Genomic DNA, 20,893 nt, shown 5'->3' on the forward strand with positions numbered 1-20,893 from the left:
AACGTATAAATTAATCTTTGTCGTCTTTGTTGTTGCCGTTCAGCGGCTCTCTGAACAGGAAACAGACCCGGCGGCGTGACGACAAGCTGCTGCCCCCGCTGCTGTCGCCGCTGTCCGATGAGCCCCCCCGCAAGCGGGCCTGCGACGGCGGCCCCTCCCTCGCCGAGGAGGCCGGTGCGGTGGGGATGCTGCCCTGCTCGGCGTCCTCTGCCGCCGCCTCGTCGCACAGACACCGACGGGGCGAAGGGAAGGCGACGGCGCACGCTAGAAATGGCGGGGTAAGTGTTCCCCTGTATGTGGGCGAACATGAAGTGGCCTGTATTTATTCACATCCTGGTAATGCAGAACCTGTAAGTTTAAGGGAACCCTCAGAGAGCAGTAATGTGGTTAAAACTAAGTGGAAGGACAACGGTAGCGTTTAAGTGGCCAGCTACTCGTCATGCAGATTTTTATTGCCGAAACTATGAATATCAATGGCCTCTCCACCTCAGGACATGGAGTCCCACTGCGATAAACCTGGCGGAGATGGTTACCATGCCAACGGCCACTCTGACGCGGAGGTGTGGTCCGAGGCGATGATGGACCAGTCCGAACCGCGAAGGCCGAGACTGTCGTTCACCGACACGTAAGTAGACGCTCACGCAAATATGAGAGTTCAGCAACATGCTAGCGCATTAGCTGCTCTCCTGTGAAGACAGTTTCATCTGGAAAACTGAGGCAGAGCGGAACACTGTCTGCTAGACAGAAGGAAGCAGGTTTTCCATGAGCAGAACCTTACTAAAGCAGCTGCAAAAATTCTACATTTGAGTATTTCTGGTCGTGTTTCCAACATCTTGGGACACTTAAAATAAGACTAAACCTACAAGTAACTTTTCATCGAGATATAGGAGCTTAAGTCAATAATTCAGTAATATTGATAATAAATTATTTGATTTGTAACATTGGAAACTAGAACAAAAATACTTGGCAAGATATTTTTTTTTTTTTTTTTTTTTTTTTCAGTGTGGCTCTTGGATGTTTTTTTTTCATTATGTCACTTTAAAACCACAAACTGCAATTTAATTTATTGGAATTTTATAAAACAAACAAAAAGCAGCACGTTTCAGACCCTTGAACATTGATCCCCCTAAATAAATCTGAGAGCAACAAGTCGCTCTCAGATTTACCCTGGCTGCTAAGTGTGGCCTACTGGTGTACAAGATAAAACCAGTTGTTCTGTGAAGACCTCAGAGTATTAGAACGAAAAATAAAGGGTGTGTCCTTCAATCCAACACATCTTAAAGCAGGGCTCTCAAACTCCAGTCCTCAAGGGTCGCTGTCCTGCAACTTTTAGATGTGCCTCTGGTACAAAACACTGGAATGAGATATCTTAATTACCTCCACCTTGTGTAGATCAGTTCTCCAGAGCCTTAATGACTTAATTATTCTATTCAGGTGGTGCAGTAGAGGCACATCTAGAAGTTGCAGGACTGCGGCCCTCAAGGACTGGAGTTTGACACCCCTCTCTTAAACCGTCTCCACTATTAAATAAAGACACATTTTCCATTGTCAAGTCTCACTGTAGCCCAGGGGTCTTCAACCTGTGGCCTGGGGCTGCAAGTGGCGCTTTGGAGATGATCAACCATCATCCTAAGCTGTGGTGTGACCCGATGTCTGAAACCTAAAATATCGATACCAAGTCGATACCAGTATCGATCGATACTAATGTGGTAAATTGAATACTTTAGTTTCAGATTCCATTATGAAATTTTTATTTTTGTTTGTGATGTGTTCTACCACAAAGATTTCATTTTTGATTTTCTTTCATCAACATAATTTTTTGCGTTTTGTTTATTTTGGAAAAAATGCACACAAACTTGTTTTCCTGTCCTGTTGTTTCTGTTTATCTTAAGATTTTATTAAAGTATTTCAAGGTCATGGTTCAAAATTTTTTCTAAAGTTTTAACAATATAATTCAAAGGAAAAACACCTAAATGTTAAAAGTTTGATGTATCAAACTTGAATAATAAAAAGTATCAATACTGGTATTGGATCAAAACCAAAATATCGTCACATTAAGCCTTTTTTTGCCAAAAGGTTGGTTGTTTTTTTTCTTTGCCTAAATCAGTTTTTGCAATAAAAAGGATGTGATGCTTTTGTCAACATCACTTTTGGTAAAAAAATAGTTTAGATCACCATTTCAGGAAAGTGACAGTATACAGTATGGTACTCCTCTGCTAGTTTGACAAAACAAGAGCCTCATTCATCCTTCACCCTGGGTTGTGAGAGCCAGAATGTGGCCTGTTGACAATCATGTCGCAGCGTTAACTACATCAACGCTAGTCCAGTTCTGTTCAAATCGGGACAGACGGTACATCTCCGTACTTATTTTCTTGCCTCTGCGTTATTCATAAAGCGTGTTTTGCTGTCGTTCCAAGGTTACGCCGAGCCTGAGGTGTGTGAACACAAGCAGGCTTTCTGTGGAGCCGGTGGTTACATAAATCACTCCGTCATTCTAGAGGAGTCCAGCCTTGCTGTTTGGATACTGGTCTGTACAGACACGAGTTGTGTTCTTTTTTTTGTTGTTTTCCAGAGTCCACAGTGCAGAGTACTACATGCAGGAAGCAAAGAGGCTGAAGCACAAGGCCGACGCTTTGGTAAGAAGTTGAACGGCTCCATGCTTTGCTGAAAATCAATCAGGGAATGATCCACAATCAGGCTCTGACAGTGTTAGATGGGTTTTAAAGTACACAGTGTTTAGTATACTGTAATCATATACAGGCTTTCAGTCTCTGCACAATGCAAATCTATTTAGCATCGAGGCCTGCACACTATAATTTGTGTTATTTATTAGAGCGTTTGTCTCCAAGGATGGTTTGTGCTCAAAGAGTGATGATGTCTGCAGGATTAAACAATATCAAAAGAATTATCGGATCCTCCCCAAACAATGAAGTCAGATTTATTGAACTTGTTATTTATGCTACGTGTACGCATCGTTTCCTCAGATTTATCGGCGAATTTGCATCTTAGTGGGAGATTATTCAAAGGGAAGGCCGCGGCGCTGCCGAGACGTCGCTCATTCCGACTCTTGCCTCTTCTGTCTTCTCCGGCATTTCATCTCTGTCACCTTCCTCCTCCGTGCTCCGCAGACGGACAAATTTGGGAAAGCGGTGAACTACGCAGACGGCGCCCTCTCCTTCATAGAGTGCGGGAACGCCATGGAGCGAGATCCGCTGGAGGCCAAATCGCCGTACACCATGTACTCAGAGACGGTGGAGCTCATCAGGTACGGCTCAACGACAGAAAGAAGCCAACGGGAGTCAGGAAACGTTTGACCTTTACTAGAACTGCACAACATTCACAGCAACGTCAACATTTGAAAAACTGCAATCACAAATGCCTCTTTGTGTCCAGGAGTTAAAGGGATTTTATTTTTGGCCAGTTGGATGAACTTTTACTGCCCACTCTTTATACTCCATCACTTTTATTGGGATTCACTTTGTTTTATGGTTTATTTGTCTATAATAACTAGTTCACCGACCTTTAAAAATACCTGACCTGCTGATTCTGAGTTTGACTGATACCGAATGTTTTGTCTGAAAAGTTGCCAAATTTAACGACAACGTCGCTAAGATGGTAACACTGGGGTAATTATTGCTAACTTAGCAACATACAACGGCTCATTTCCCAAAGTTAAGGAAATCTGGGCCGATTTACAATAACTCATCTGTTTACCTGAAACATTTGGACATTGTTTGTAGTTTCTAGTGCAATAAGCAGGAAATAAAATGCTGGAGTGTCCAGTGGTACAGTTAGAATCAGATGTATTGTTTTGTACTGCAAAATGAATACACATAATTTATAGCAACATGTGATCCTTTCCTACCTGATGAAATGGCTCTCATAAAGTCCTGTGGCTGTGTAAATTTGCATCCATTCCACCACAACTGGCAAATTAAAGCAATGCCTTTTTAATGAGCACTAATTTAGCATGCAGGCCTTCATGCAACCAGCTGGACTCTTCAGCTCCGAGTCCTTTTTGTTGTCTTCCAGCCCTTCACACACCTACAAGGTGGCTAATCTGTGAAAATTAGCCAGATCTCAGGGTTCGGTCCTTTTTGGTGCTGCCAGCCTGCGAAGCCGGCGAATTCAAACGGAGCAAACGGCGAATAATAAATGAGTGGCGCGGTCTGAGAGGTGCGGGGCCGTGAAGAGGGAGACGGCCATTTAGCTTGAGAGCTGGGGTTCAAGATCCGCTGATCTGCACTCATCTGTCGCGCTGAAGTGTCCTCGAGCAAGACACAGAGTCACTGGCAGGAGCAGATTGGTGGCTTCATCTCTGGCTGCTCTGTAAAGAGGATGATTGTGGAAATTATGAGAATTTGTCTTCACAGATCAATAAAGAGCACAGAAGTGACTTCTTAGATGTCCTTTTCAGAAGAAAAGTCGTGTTTTAGCTTGATGGTTTGCTACAAATGATTCTGGAAAAACTCTTTTATTCTCAGTTTTGTGCGTCTGCACTTTCCTGAAGTGAATCGGTAAACGCCAGAGGAGTGACGAGCTTCTCTTTCCTGCAGGTACGCCATGAGGTTGAAGAACTTCACCAGCCATTCGGCCACCGTCTTGGAGAAGAGACTAGCTGTTCTGTGGTACGATCCTCCTCTTCAAGTCTGTTTTTACCACTTTTCAAACCAGCACACATCATATATGAACATATATCATAAGTGCCTGTTTAAGTAAATTCAACATGTTTCAGGTTCATATGTAGATGATGTTTACCGCCATCTAGTGGTCACAGTTTTTGTAGTGAGGAGAGAGAAAACTCACCCAGTGTCCGTCTGTAGCACATTTGGAAACATGACCTGGTTTAAATTCCCCATGTATAACAACCTTTAATGACCCAAAAAAAAAAAAAAGAGTTGTCTTTGGTGAACCCCAAGGTTCTTACTGATACAAAAGTATTTAAAGATCTATTACAGAAGCTCTTATTCTATTAATACTGCTCACTCTGCACTTTTGGGACTCTGTAACTTATAGACTTATTTTTCTCTTATAGCACCAGAATAATCTCTTGCTTAATTTCTGCAATTTATTCAGAAATGAGTGTTTTTATCACAAAATTATCTGTTTTTTTTACCCTTACCTTTGATGCTTTAACCTCTTCTTGCCAAGAGAACACCACGGGGTCAAAGGTCTCCTTTTATCCTGACTTAAGATGTTTTTTACAGGATTTAGGTCTTAGCTCTGAGTTAACCTTGTAGTAAAGTTAATTTTATGTCGTGTGAGCCATGTAGATATCGATCAGATCACACGTTTTAGAATCATTATCCTGCTGAAACACCCAATGATAACCCGTCGGTTTCCTCTGCCGTCTGCGGTTTTTATTTTGCCACAAGAAGAGAAACGATCCCACAGCATCACATGTTCTCCACTGTACTTGGCAGCAGGCGGGAGCTGCTTTTACATGAATCAGCCAGTTTTGGTTTTACAAAGAAGTGTTAATTGCTAAGATGAATTATCTGACCAAAGTGAACAGTACCAGTAATAGTCAGGAAACCAGCTGGAAACATGCAGTGTTATGAGAGCCACTTTACAAATCAAACAGTGTAACAAAAATATCATAAAAACACATGTGCATATATAAAAGTTACAAAAACCATTATGGTAACTAATGTGCTGTTATTGTGGCTTTAATTTGACTCGGCAATCGCCCTGGTCAGCCAAAAACTAAAAGTTTTATCTTGATGTGTTGTTGTATTTATTGTAATAAAGTGACAATTAAAGGTTTTTCTTTAGCAAAAGTTTTTGCTAAAACAACCTCTGCACTTTTTAAACAAAAAAAAGTGCTAAAAAGGTGCAGAGGTCTGTGACGCTCTAACTGCATATATGAGACGTGTTAACATCAGTACAGCTCTAAGTCAAGATTACCCTTTTTAAAACAGGTTTCTTACACAGAAGTAGTGAAATGGCACCTCTAAACAGAAACGTTTAATTATTTAGACATTCATTGAACCAAATAGAGGAAGAAAATCACACATCAGGAAAAGCAACAATCAAACTAGTCAGTCGGTTTTGGAGGTTTGAAAATATTAGTTTGTCACAATGAAACCTAGATTTTAATCACAATAAAGTGTAGGTTTTAGATTTTATTTTATCTATATAATATGTTTTATTTCCTTATAATGAAGAAAGTGAAATAATTCCCCAGTGCCTTGTATTTGTGATTGTAGAAGAAAAACCAAGCAGCAGGATCTAATGGTTGTAGTTTGTTGACTGTTTGACCCCAAGGTTTCTCGGTTTGCTATGAGAAATAAACCTCTGTGTCACGTCACATAATGCAGTAGGGAAACGGTGACAAGCTGTGAGTTTCTAATTAAAGTTCCCAGACCTTCTGAACTTCAGACTGATGAGTCTGTTAAAAGCAACTAAAAACACAGAATGTTATTTAGTTTATTTGGGGGTTTTTGTGTGTGTTTTCTAGTGCAAATTTCTTGGTTCACTTCCAATAAGACAGAACAAAACTTACAAGTAACAAAGACTAAATGTCGGTCGAGTTAATCGTACGTTTACACATCTTTAAATGATTGTCCAGGCTTAAACTAACTAACTATCACCAAGCAGAAAGTTTGAACGACTCATCCGCCTCCCAACGTCTGTGTTCCCATAGCAACCGCTGTCTGTCTCTGCTGTATCTGAGGATGTTCCATCTGAAGAAAGACCACGCTGTCAAGTACTCGCGCTCGCTCATGGAGTACTTCAAGGTAACAACTCAACACACACAATTGGACACAGAGTTGATTTCCTTCCCCGTCTCTCATCGTCTGCCTCCGTGACAGACTGTGTGAAGCCGACCGCACTCACTCACACACACACACGCGTCTCGGATCCATTTCCACGCTGCCTGTGCATTAATTTTGCATGCCGTTGTGAAATTCCCTTCCTTTTTCTTTTTAATATTAACGCATTAATTAGCTCCATCCATCACGGCAGTGGATTGTTGCGGTTTAATGTGCTTGTTTTGATTAATTGCGTCTAGTTGAATTAATTACTGAGGATGTCATTAACACAGCTCTGCGTTTCACACTGATGGGATTGGGTTTCTGGGAAGGGACTGACGGGCCGCTCGGCTTACGTACGGCGACGTGTTGACAGGCAGAGCGCTTCACTCTGCACAACAACGGAGCAGATCTGTAACTCGTCTAGCCGGCTAATGGCTCTCAGACGTTGCAGCCTCGTGTTCCAGGACGTCAGGAAATGAGAGCTGAAATACAGAATATCAATGGTTTCCAAACACATTCTGATTACAGAATATTTAATATTTTGAAACTGGGAAGAACTTCTGTTTTTATGGTTGATGTTTAGGAATTCCACTGCAAAAAACACAATCTTACCAATTCTTGGTCTAATTTCTAATATCAAATCAAACTTTATTTGTATAGCACATTTCAGCAGCAAGGCATTTCAAAGTGCTTTACACCAAATCAAACACAATGCAACATAGAATCAACAATCAAAACACAACACCAAGTCAGATTCCGTCAATAAATTCGTAATTGATTACGTTTCAAATACAATTCTAAACAAGTGGGTTTTTAGTTGAGATTTAAAGGAAGTCAGTGTTTCAGCTGTTTTACAGTTTTCTGGAAGTTTGTTCCAGATTTGTGGTGCATAGATGCTGAATGCTGCTTCTCCTCGTTTGGTTTTGGTTCTGGGGATGCAGAGTAGAACCAGAACCTGAGAGGTTCTGGAAGGTTGATACAACAGCAGCAGATCTTTAATGTATTGTGGTGCTAAACCATTCAGTGATTTATAAACTAACAACAGTATTTTAAAGTCTATTGTTTGAGCTACAGGCAGCCAGTGGAGGGACTTTAAAACCGGTGTTATGTGCTCTATCTTCCTGGTTTTAGTTAGAATACAAGCAGCAGCATTCTGGATCAAACTTTAATATAAATCTCTTGGTGCTTTTCAAATAAGACCAAACTAACTTAGAAGCAAATTTTCAGCAAGACATAGGAGCTTATTGTAAGTAAATAATTAATTGATATTGGTTGAAAAGTATTAGTTCTATTGACACATTGTTTTATTTATAACCATACATTTTTCCCATGTTATAAACAAAATAATCTGGTACTGGAACTTGCACTTTCTCATAAATATTAAGGAATTATTGACTTAAAACAAACTTATTTAGCTTGCAGAAAAGTTAGTTATCAGTTAGTTTTGTTTTATTTCAAGTGAGCTGAGATATTTTCAATGGAAATGAAACCAAAACTACTTGGTAAGATCTTGTGTTGTCTTTAAAAGTTGATCCTCAAACAAACTTTATCAGAAAAAGAAAAACTCTTTTTTACAAAAAAAGCCATGTTTTTGTGTTTCCATAAAGCTTTTTTTGTTTTGTAATTCCAACCTGCATACTTTGATGTTGGATGGAAGTGCAGCTACTGTCTCTGGGTGAACCAGCTGTTTGTCTTTGTTTCGTTTTTAAGAGTCCAACTTGAGTTTTTTCCACTACTACTGTAAACAACCTCCAATAATAAAATTGTCTCTGTTTTGTTTTGTTTTTTTGTTTTTTTTGTCATCCAGAATTCGGCGAAGAGTTCCCATCAGGCCCCGTCTCCGTGGAGGAGCAACGGAAAGTGAGTAACCTCCGCCCCACTCCGGTTCACCTCCATAATTGAGAATTTCTAATTCAGCGGCCCTCTGCTGCGGCTTCCCGAACCGGCCAGTGACAGCCGCTTGCTCAAGCAAACCCCTCAGGAAGCAAATAAAGGGATTGATTTGTTGTAGATGTGAGAAGGAGAGAACCGGAGGGGCCGCCGAGCGCCCGGCGAGGAGGAGCGATGGAGGCGGCGGTGATGATGGATGGAGGGGGAGAGGCGTGGAGGAGTCACGGATGTGAAACTAATGAGTTTGGACAGCTCTGATGCTGCGCAGCAGCAGGACCGGAGCTGGCTCTGTGTGTGTGTGTGTGTGTGTGTGTGTGTGTGAGGGGCTGGAGGTGCTGAGTTAGACACAAGTTGTGGGTCAGTGCAGGTCAAGGCCGCATCACAGACATTACATCACTGCCACAGACCTGCTGCCTGCTGCGCTACACAGGAGGAGCCGATTGTACCGACGTGTTTCTATTTGTTTACTGAGGCTGCCACCATCTTCTTCTTCTTCTTCTTCTTCTGTTAGATTAGGGTGCATTCACTCCTGCCCTGTTCAGTACGGTGGCCCTGAAGTACAAACTGCTTCAACTAATCACTAAACACAACTACAAACTGAAAAACAACACATTAGCTAAGCACAACAACAAGTGAAGAAGACACAACTTTAAGAAAAGTGAAGAGGAAGGTCGCAGTGGGGAACCCAAGACTTCAATGATTGGACTACACCACTTTTGGTTTTAGGTCCGAAAGTTTTTCTGGCTTTAGCGCATTTGTTGAAAATTTGTTGCGGATGTAAATGTAGTTAACATATACAAGAATAATTTGAGTCAGGACAAACTGCAGAGGTCAGCTTTTCTTTGACCGTCTCTGTTTATCTAAACAGAGAGCAAATGCCAGAAGAACCGGTGGAGGTCGAAGGTCAAAACTGGAGTCATCCACTCAGACGATTCTTGTGTTTCGTTATGTTTTCTTAATTTGTAGTTGTGTTTAGTTAATGTCCTTGTGTTTTTGAATATGGTGTGCTTTTCAGTTTACAGTTGAAGTGATTCACATTCAGGGCAGCTGGAGTTTAGTTTGTTTAATCAAACTCTGGTTTGCCTGCAAGCACAGATCTCCGTCAGGTTGAACTGAACTCTGGCGCAGTTTGAAAGCAAATGTGGACCGCAGACCGCTCCCAAAGCAGGAAGCTCACCATAGTGCAGGGCATTCTGGGTAAATGCAACCGAAACAAACCCGTTAGTTTCTTGCTAGCAGGAGAAATAGTTTGTGGTCCTTTTCCAAAGACAAAAGAGAAATCCTACAACCACTAAAATCTGATGGCACTTCATTTTGTTTACAGCAGTGGTCCCCAACCACCGGGCCGCGGACCGGTACCGGTTCGTGGACCAATTGGTACCAGGCCGCGCAAGAAATAATGAAATATGTCCGTTCTCTGTATTGAGTCTGGATGAGCTTTTATTTTGAAAATCCTAAACCGGATGCTGTCGGTTACGTCTTGCGTCGTCGGTCTCGATCCTCACGGACGAAACTGTGAAAAACAGAACATGTAACTGTCACACAGTGGAGAATGAATGTGTTCAGGCAATATACTTTCTACCAAACCGTTTTGTTTCTCATAGTAAAGCCCCAGAGGCTCCCTGCTGGGTTCCCATCATCCCTCTGGGTTTCACCGCCTGTCTGTGTGTTTTCCCAGAGTCAACGGGACGCCGTCGCCCCTCTCACTCAGCCCGTCTCCTGCCAGCAGCGGAGGAGCGCCAGCAGCAGCAACAGGAGGGGGAGGGGCATCGGGGTCGTCCGGTAGCGTGGCGATCCCCCAGCGGATCCACCACATGGCCGCCAGCCACGTCAACATCACCAACAACATCCTGAGGAGCTACGAGCAATGGGAGACGGCCGACAGGCTGGCCGCCGACAGCAGAGGTGAGGAACGCCGTGGAGCAACGCAACGCTTCTGACATCCACAAATATTAAAGCGTGATACAACGCTAACACCCGACGGCGGCAGACAGTAAAACGTTTGGGTCGCTCTCAGCAGCAGGAGAAGAGAGGCTGGAGAAATTCACAATTCAATCAGTTCAAGAACAGAATGCAGAGAAGTTTAGATTACATGATTTTAAACAAACACATTTATGTTTGGGGTAAAAACTAAACAAACAGTAGTAAACAAACTGCTTTTTGTTTACTGCATTTCTCAGGAATGGCATCATTTGTGTCAATTTTATTAGGATTCTGTTTGTTTTTGAAATGATGTCAAAACTTATCAAAATTCCCTCTTAACTATTTATAGAATCTTACATTTATTACATGTATAATCCACTCATGTAACAACTAAACCCGTATTTAATAGCTAACCCAGTAGTATGGTGTCTGTTTAATTTTGACTACAGTTTGCAGATCTAACGTGTCAGGGTTTGTAGAGAGTGTTTGTCTTGGCGATGCGCAGCAGTAACCTGCTCTCTCCCTGCTGCGTCCTGCAGACTTCTTCCAGGACTTGGACTCGGCGATGGGGGGGGCTCTGAGCCAGCAGAGCAGCATGGTGGAGCTGGTGCGCTACATCAGGCAGGGACTGCACTGGCTGCGCTCTGAGGCGCAGCTGCTCTAGAGGCTGGAGCAAAGCAACGGGAACTAGAGCTGACATGAGACCCATCCCACTGCAACCCCCTCAAACCACACACACACACACACACACAGAGCGAGGATGATCACTGGGCCCAAATTCCCCCGCAGTGATCCAGGTGAAACACCTGAGGAGATGCAGAACACGCCCAAACCCTCCGTTAAGACAAACCAACAGGAAGAAGCTAAAAGTTATTACTTTCTTAAGACGGATCATTTTCTGGAAGATAAGTGAGCGTCTGATGTGATTAAGGCGGCTAAATGTGGCCAGAGAGCTGAGCGGCGGAGCAGCGAGGTGTCAGTGATTGGGTCTGGATCTGAAGCCTGAGGCTGATATGGATCCGGCTGGAGGAGAAGCCGTCCAGTCCATCAGATAAGGACCACAGCGGTGAGGGGAAAGAGGCCAGCCTGTGACCCCCTCACACTCCCTGAGGCAGATTCAAACCGGGCCGAACTCAGAACCTCGACTGGAGCCGAAACCGGCCGCCGTTGAGTCCAGACGGTTCTGATTGGATTTGTATTACAATGGTGTTAAACACAGATAATCTTAATATTTAAGGTGACAAATCCCACTTATTCCAAAGTACATATTTAGCACTTATGGGACATGTGTCAAACTCATGGCCTGAGGGCCAAATCCGGCCCGCTGTAGTCTATTATGAGGGACACATGATCACAACCTTTGACATAATGTTCTCAAATACTCATCAGTCCAATCGTTATCAAAGCAGTTTCTCTGCATACTGCCAAACTACACCAATCAGTCCCTCCAGGTTTTTGCAATGCCATAAAAATTCACAAAAAATTGTAAAGTTTATTACAAATTTTACCCAAAACGTTCAAAAACTTTACGCTCAAGAGACTAACTCCCAGCTTCAGGTGGCAGCATGTCTCACTTTTACTACACTGATGCTTCAAATTTACCTGATGTCACGTTACAGGCCATATAGTGAATAAAGACAAAAAAATACCATCAGATATGAACTCAGATATTTCTACATTAGCTCAGATTTTGGTGGCAAAAAAACAAAAAATCACATTTTCAGAATCCTGGATGGACTGATCAGAGTGAAAAGGCATTTAATATGCTTAAATTTTAAGAACTTATTGAACACAGAGACAGCTGTTGGTTAATATATGAACAATTAGCATGCGTCATCAGTACATTCTGGTGATACTGGTCTTGATGCGCTCCAAAATGAAAATGAGTTTGACCTCCGGATTACGGTATGAAGTTGACAAATCGTAGTTATATCAGAAAAGGAAGGAAGTAAGTGACACTGTCTCTTTAATTAAAGCTGCTGGCCTAATGCAGTGACATCTCTGTTTACTTTGCCTTTTTTATACATATTTTAAGTAAAATAAAAGTCTAGGTTCCTCTGATGACATCACGTCAGGCACAGAGCAACTTATCAGTTTTCAAGTTTTCTTATTGCTATTCTTTCCTATTCTGACATTTTTAAAACATTCATCTATGTTTTTATTTCTGTTTGAGTTCAAATGATTCTCATCTTCTTCTTCAGTTTGTATCCATAAAACTGAGCAAAACCTCAAGCTTTTCATTTCTGCGCTGATATGACGTGGTTTTTCAGTCATATTTTAAGCTCGTCCAGGTGTGAATTTTAAATGCATGTCTCATTTAATGGAAACACCACGATTGCGAAATTGAGTTTTTTCCAACATTAGCAGAATGTCAACAAATTTTATACACTTTTGTAATGGAAAAGCATCAACAAAGCCAAACCACTTGCACCTTACGTGCTTCATAATTCACCCGCTGCTTTGCCGTAACGTTAGCACTCAGACGAGCTTTATTGTGCCTTTTGTGATGTCATCAACAAGAATGAACAAGTTAAATTTGCAGAGGTTTGTTCTTCAGTGCACTTTTTAAAAATGGTGCATTTTGTGAAATTCTAACTTAATTATCTAATTGTAGTTTTGTTTGTCTTTGCATTTAAATAACACCAGATGGTATCTTTAATGTTGTGTTACCTGGTAACACAGAAGGACGAACAGACAAAATCGTACAATACGGACACTATGAAATGAAATGAGCTTTCTGGTGAAACAAGGTGTAAAATGTGATGCACATCACTGCTGCTGGAATTTAGGTTGCACTTTTTTTAGCTGTAGCTACAGGATTTACTCTCACATTATTGATCAATAGATGAGCTTCTGATATTTTTAATGACAAGTGGACACTGAGACGTATAGCCTTTGAGCCTGTTGGTCGTAAAGTGCCAACAGTGTCATTTATTTCCAGGAGCCTCCAAAACAAAACTCTAATGCCTTCCATTTGCTTTATCATGATATAAAGCTATGCCAAAATCCAATTCTTAAATTAAGGCCAGAAATATTCAATATTTTACCATTATACCTTAAATATGGCTCATATGAGTAGTAAACAAAATAATTTAAGTAAACCGCTTGGCTAACTTAGGAGCTAGCTAACCTTTGTTAGCTTAGACCTCATAGCTAAGCTTAGCTAGTTGCTAAGTTAGCCAAGTTGTAAGCAAACACCTTGGCTAACTTAGCTGGTGTTGGGACGCTTATCCAGGATTGCAGACATACTCAGGCACACACAGCTGTTTTTCCACACATAGCATGTTTCATTTATAAACAAAGAGCTTTTTGGAGGAATGAAACTTGACCTTGCATGTTTCAAAGCGTCTACTCTTACCCTCACAGGCTAATTTATTGTGACGTGAATACACCAGGATTAAACTGCATCTGATCAAAAACGGACGATCCATTCCTTATCTCTACGACACGCCTCATTGGTCGTCTGATGAACTACGTCAGCTAAGGAATGTCTGCTGAGAAGTAACTTGATATCATGGCGTCAGCTTAAGTTTCACTTCTACAGAAAGCTCTTTGTTTGAAAGTGAAACATGCAAGGTCAAGTTTCATTCCTCCAAAAAGCTCTTTGTGTATAAATGAAACATGCTATGTGTGGAAAAACAGCTGTGTGTGCATGAGTATATGTGCAACCCTGGATAAGCGTCCCAACACTAGCTTCCTTGTTTATAAGTCAAACAAGATGGCTCTGGGTAAAAAATTAAGTTTGGGGAGTAAACATCACCAAAACAAGTTTCCTCTTTATTTCTTAGTCAACTTAGCTCACTTACTCTTTCTGACTATGCTAAGCTTAGCTAGCTGCTAAGTTACCTGCTTACAAACGGCTAACTTAGATAGTTGCCTTGTTTATAAGTCACATGAGTTGGTTCAGAGTAAAAAATGAAGGTTAGTGAGTAAACGGCAACAAAACAGGCTCCCTGTTTACTTCTCCTCTGAACGAGGGCTTCTTCCATCAAACACAACAGCAACAGCATGTCTTTTGCTGGTCATGGGCTTTTTGTGAAATTTCTGCTCAGTTCTAGTTCCCATAGTAACCCACCCACTAAGGTGTCAAACACTTACAGAAAAGGGGGAGAAAAACCCCCCCAAAACTACTAGACTCTGTATGATTTGGTTCCAATGAAGCCCCCCACCCTCCCACATGCAGAGCAAGTGAAGGAGGAAGATCTCCCGTCTGCTCCTCTTCCTCCCCCCCGATGTCAAAGCGAATCTGCGACTTTGTACAGCACTAGATGAGATCCGATCATCTGCTGGATCCTCTTCTAGACGTTTCGTCGTGTTGTTGTTGTTGGTGTGTATACGTGTACAGCTGATTGTCAAGTCTATCTAAACAATAATGATGTTTGTGTAACATACTGTACAGATTGTGACACCTAGAAGCCGTGTACTTGAGTGTTTGTTATTTTTTAGTGTCTTGAGTCAATGTGAAAGAATGGATAGGAGCGTGGGTCGTGTGTGTGTGTTGGTGTGTGTGTGTGCGTGCACAGGCTACGGCTGTATTTACACAGCACCAAAGCTGAAGTGATTTTTAACCCTTTGTGGTACATTCAAAAGACGAGTCCCCACTGTTTCTGTGTTGCTTATTGTGCTACAAAAGCTTAAAATCAACATTTCCCCCCCTGTACGCTTTCTGTAAATCCAGCATGAGTTTCATAAGTTCTGGATCATTCCACCATGGCTGAATGTGTGTGAGAGGACGACGTGGATGTGGGAAGTCATTTTCACTTTAACATGGAAAAAAGAAAGAAACTCAAGTGCCTCTATTTGTGTCCAGTTGGAGTTGCTCTATTTATTTAAAAAAACAAAGAATGAATCTAAATAATTTTCCATACCATATTGGTATAAATATGAATTTTTTTTCCTCGTTTTTTGTATAATCAGATGTCTCCATAAGCTTTTTTTACTGGCGTTGTGACGCCAGAGGTTTGGCTTTAAGATGGAAAAATAAAAGCGAGTGATTAAACGTGTTGAATTAGCATCTGTTGCTGTATTCTGATCTCTTGATGATTTGATGAAGTTTCAGTTTTGTCTGAAATGCCTGAAACTTTAAAAATCATTGCATGCAATAAATGGTAGCGTCAGACCAACAATTGCTTGTGTTCATTTGGAGAAAGAGGAAAAGAAAAACCGTCTGTTTTGTGTTGCGTATTTCACTGAATGTGTGAATGTTTTACGAGCTAGCTGCTGTAAATGAGCATTACTAATGGTGGCTGTTCGGACGTTCAAGAACCTAAAAACACTTAAAAAGGCACAGTAATATTACTTCTACCATTCTTGGGTGGTAAAATGACTGATGGAAAATCAACAGGAATGTAAAATAGTTTGATTAACTTTGCTAGCTAGCTTAGCTAGCTGCCTGGTCTGGTTCTGGCTAAAAGCACAAATGAACACATCACTGGTGCTTGTTTTGAGCAAAAATCAAACCTACAACAATTTTTTTTATCGTTTAAAATGAAGTATTTGGTTAGTTCTTACTTTATTAGTATTTACTACCCTTAGCCTAAGCTTTGCTCAGGTGTTTTTAAGGCCAAATTAGCCTGATTTTCAACAACAGCATGCTGTCCTCGCAGCTTTTTTCTTGATACATCAACTAGTAAAAATGTTTTCATTTGCTGCCTGTTGAGTGACTGGTTTTATGGAAATGCCGAAAGTGTAATTATGTCAACATTTCGCCAGCATCTAAACTTCTAATGTAGCATGAAATGTCCCAGCAGCTCTTAAAATTCAAACACATTTCTTGGTTCTGTTGGAATTATGTCTAAAAGACGAGCAGTATGAATATCCATACTCACTGATTTTACTGAAATATTCTTGAATGGCAACAATTTAAACATGTAGGAAGAACCTGATGGTGACGGTTTGTTACCTTTGACCTGTGACCTGGCTAAAGAGCTTAGCTTTTAGCATAAAAAGCTGTGCAGAGCTGGGATAAATATGAATTATATTTGTATGCTGAAAATTAGACTCTCAAAGTCAGAAAAGTCAACAGGAATGTTTTTCAAATCAGAGTTCAGTTCGTCATTGGTCCGTTTGTGATTTTTTTTAAAACTTCAATTTTATTTTATTTTGTCAGTCCTCTGATTAAAAATTCAACATTCGATGAAGAAATCAGCTTTTTCGTTTAATAAGGCCGTTTCAGATCTACAGTGATTTACAGATCCCCTCAGGCTCTTTATTATATTAAATTATGTTTATAATTGAGATTCATTTTCCAAATCAAACTAATTTTTACACTTGTAATTGAATGAAAAATAAATATGGTGCTTTCAACTTCCACTTCCTAGTCTTGACACGACTGATCTAGAGCGATATAAATATAAATAGGCAAATATTTTTTACGTCTAGGGTTTATATAAAAGGTTTTTAAGATTATAAATTACATTTTCTGCTCAAAATCATTCAAGTGTGAAATTAGGAGTTCTCAGACAATAAGACATATTTCTATTAGACGTCACATATGACATCCATAAATAACCCAGATTGATTGTAGCTTAATTTTTGGTAAAAACATGATCCTAATGTATTTTTTTATTTCATGTTTTCTATCCGGGGTTCTCCGATTTAGAACAAGTTGACCAACTTTGCATTGGGGCTTGACAGGAACATTACAGCAATGTAGTGTTTGAGTCGCAGCACAACTGGTAAATATTGAACTAAAGCAACAAATCATTTTTATGCAACCCGATATGACTGTGTGTCTTCATCTAATATGTTTTGGAAACAGACTTGCTCAGCTTGCCCTGTTATACTGCTGCCATCTCATTAAGGATCTCATTAGTTCTTGTTGCATTATCACAGTTGTCAACAAATTTATGAAAGACAGTAGTAAGAAGAAAACATTATTTTTGCAATAATTACAATGGAAGCTTTAATGCGTGTTGCTAGCAGATGTGTCAAGCCAGTAATACTTTGATAATCTCTCCAGCAGTGGCAACGTTTTCCATTTCATTAAGTCACAGATAAAGCTTATTATTTCTAGAAATAACCCCCAGAGAGGATAAACAATGTTGTGCTTTTATGCACATTCATCTCCATAATTCATCAAATGTTTGATTGTAATGAAAAGTCAGCCGATATGTGAAGGTATCCGTTTTGAAGTTGGAGTGTAAATTGGCAAAGGGTTGAAATGACCTTTAACCCTTTGGAGCAGCTGAACTGCTGATTTAGCATCTACTGTATCCCAGCTCAATTGTGATGAAATCTGAAATGTGGTTTTAACATTTGCATGCCTAATTTTTATCCCAAATAAAGCGTCCATTCCTGTTTTGCACCCTTATATTGAAAACTGGATACGATTTGTGGATAAATTAGATAATTGCTCAGATTTAATTCAGAGTAGTTTTGCAATTTTCTGACAACTTTATATTGCATCTAATGTCTGCCCATTTTGGACTATTCAACAGATAAAACCAAAATAATTGTAAGGAACCTATCTTTAATATTTAAAGGACTCATGAAACCAGATTTCCATGCGATAGACAAACCCATCGTTGTGGGTAAGAACTGACAGGTGGTCATAAAGAAACGCTCAGTGCCAAATGGCGTCTTTTCCCACCTCAAACAAAAATAACAAGTAGCTAAATGACCAGCACTCTGGAGTAAAAGTTATTTAGCTTAGCTAGGTCTGTTGTTTACCTGGAAAGTGCAGCTAGTTTTTAGCTAGCTCAGCAAAGCTTGCTAAAAGCAAATATGATGGAATCTAAAACAAAATGAACAAATGTACAAAATGGTAAAGCAGCTAAATGACCAGCACCCTGGAGTAAATGTAGCTTGTTAGTTAGCTGCCTGTTGTTTACCTGATAAAGTGCAGATAGCTTTTAGCTAGCTGGGCAAAGCTAGCTCTCATTTTGATACCAAAGTTGGAATATTACTCAACACCTTCTCTATCTTATTTTCACAGAAATAAGTGACTTGTCCCATATTATTGTGTAAATTTATTCTTTCAAATTCTACATTTGTATTCCAACCAAATTAAGCTAGCATTTTAGTAAATTGCTGCATGCAGCATGTTTCTGATAAATTAGCTGACAATGATTTTGACCCATATAAAACCGACCCCATTTTTTATATTTTTTTTAAATTATGTTATTTGAGTAGAATTAATTTGCAATTGTCTCTTTAGAAATATGGTGGCTTTAGATTTAAAATTTTAAAATGAAACTTTGAAAATGTGAGATTTCTGGCTAATGTTGCTAAAATGCTAATTGCCCATTGATCTTCCAGTCCATGGCCATATATTGTAAAGTACAGCAGAGTTTCTGTCTGAATTACTGCACTGAAAACCCAGACAGTGACCCTGAAAGCAGCTCAAACTCATCATGCCATGCAGTGATCATGGACTCAGTTCATATCCGACTCAACTTGAATGCTCCAGTGCAGCCACCAGCGGTTTTGCAGCAGCATGGTGACTCTGATCTGGTCTGTGAGCGGATCCCATCAGAACCACTGGCTAAACAAAAAGATCAGTGCAGAACACGGCTGAGAGCACGTCAGTCCGACGTGGGTTTGTGTCGTATCCTTCAAAACGTGTCGCACAACCTCCACTGTTTTTCTTTTTCTACCAGTGCTATCTTTTGGGCCTTTTTTTCTATAGTTCTTTTTTATAATGAGGTTGTTCTATGTGATGAAGATGATGATCAAAAAGTTGTGATGCAGTTCCATTGTTTTTAAATATTTAATGTCTCTGAAATATGGATTAAAACCTGTTTGAACCAGTGATCCCGCTGCTGTCTTTCATTGAGCTCTTAAGATGCATGTTGTTTTTTTTGTTGTTCTTTAATAATGTGAGATGTATGATTCTTAGAGGAATATATTATGAAAGGGATAAAAAATTAAAAAAAACCACACATTTGCATGTTCTAATCTCTCTGATTTAACAATCAGTGAGATTCTTCCATGAATTGGCCTGAGAGGTTTTTATGTACACAGGATCCAGTCGTCTTACTGCCGCTAATGAACTCGTATTTCTACATCACAGTAACTATTAGACCACTTCACCATGCATGATTAATTCACTGAATTAAGTTTCACATTAAAATTCAAGAGAGAGAGAAAGAGAGAGCAAAGAAAGAGAAAAGAAAGGAAGACATGACGGCCTGGTTAAAGTTGAATTTAAGCTGCTTTGAGGGACATGAAAACGTTTTAATTAAACATTTTGTCATCGAAGTGAGATGTTTAAAATCTGAATCCAGACCTGGAGTCTGCAAGAAAGGTCTGTCGTAACTACGGTAACTCATTTCATTAAAGCTAAAATCACACATTTAAAGGTTGACGTGATAAACCAGAAACAAGATCTGAAAAGTGTGGTGTGCATTTGTATTCAGCCTCGATAAATCAATGCTTTTGAGATCAGCCTTTCACGGCTGCATGTTCTTGGGTATGAATTATTCAGCTACACACACGTGACTGAAGAGTGAAGGAGGCCGAATGCATGGAGGCTGTAGACCCCAAAGCAGTTTAAAAAGAGGAGCAAATAAAAGTACATTTCTGCCAAAAAGCTAAGAAATTTTGAGACAAAAAAAAACAGGAAACTTTGTGAGTTTAACAATTTTCAAGATTTTGACCTGAAAATTTTCTGAGATAAATCTCAAAGCTTCTGAGTTTTTTTCCTAGCAATTTTTTTTTTACTTTTCAAACAGAAATTTCAATGTTTGTTTTTTTTTTCTAAAAAAAAAATTTTTTTAAATCTGAAAATTAAAACAAAAAAACAAAAAAACAAAAAAATGAATCTGAAAATCTCTGGGTGTTTTCTACCAAAATTTCCAAGATTTTTTCTAACAACTTTTGGAGCTCAGAAATTTCCTATGTTGTTGTTTTTTGTTTTGTTTTGGGGGGTTTTTTCCCAGAAAAGTTTTTGCTTGCAAATTGTCACCTTTCTGAGCCCAAACAATTCATCGTTTTTTAAAGAAAATTTCTGAGATGTTCTGGCTGAAAGTTACTCTTTTTTTTTTTCATCTCCTAATATTCCATCATACTTAGCGCATGTCTTAAATAAAGACCAGTAGGACTGAAGAAATTCCTTCAAAAACAATCTATCATGGCACAGACAAAATACTGGGATTTTACTGGAAGTGAACAAAATTCAAATGGACTTCATCACAAGGAGGGATCAGGTTGGATATTTTGTTAAAGAACCAAAACAACGAACACAGAAGACCAGAGGAACGGTTTAAAAAGATCACAGTTACCTCAACGTAACGATAGCAGAGACCAGAGTGGAGCGTCGGGGCTGGAGTTCAACTGAGCTCCTAAACTCACTCGTCTGGATCAGACTGAATTTATTCTGT

At 40.0% G+C, this 20,893-nt stretch overlaps 1 protein-coding gene across 2 annotated transcripts in view; it reads left to right on the plus strand.

Moving 5' to 3' along the window:
* Positions 1–19,314, plus strand: part of aff2 (AF4/FMR2 family, member 2) — a 197,982-nt gene extending 178,668 nt beyond the window's left edge. For both annotated transcript variants that reach the window (XM_044127371.1, XM_044127373.1), the window contains exons 18-26: positions 44–278; positions 492–625; positions 2,573–2,636; positions 3,129–3,265; positions 4,557–4,628; positions 6,647–6,740; positions 8,566–8,618; positions 10,327–10,553; positions 11,111–19,314. In XM_044127371.1, coding sequence (XP_043983306.1) covers positions 44–278; positions 492–625; positions 2,573–2,636; positions 3,129–3,265; positions 4,557–4,628; positions 6,647–6,740; positions 8,566–8,618; positions 10,327–10,553; positions 11,111–11,235 — 1,141 coding nt within the window. In that variant the 3' untranslated portion in view covers positions 11,236–19,314. The remainder of the gene's footprint in view (positions 1–43; positions 279–491; positions 626–2,572; positions 2,637–3,128; positions 3,266–4,556; positions 4,629–6,646; positions 6,741–8,565; positions 8,619–10,326; positions 10,554–11,110) is intronic.
* The last annotated feature ends 1,579 nt before the right edge of the window (positions 19,315–20,893 follow it).

Source organism: Gambusia affinis, linkage group LG09 (assembly GCF_019740435.1).
Source record: "Gambusia affinis linkage group LG09, SWU_Gaff_1.0, whole genome shotgun sequence".
In the NCBI taxonomy this organism is placed as follows: domain Eukaryota; kingdom Metazoa; phylum Chordata; class Actinopteri; order Cyprinodontiformes; family Poeciliidae; genus Gambusia; species Gambusia affinis.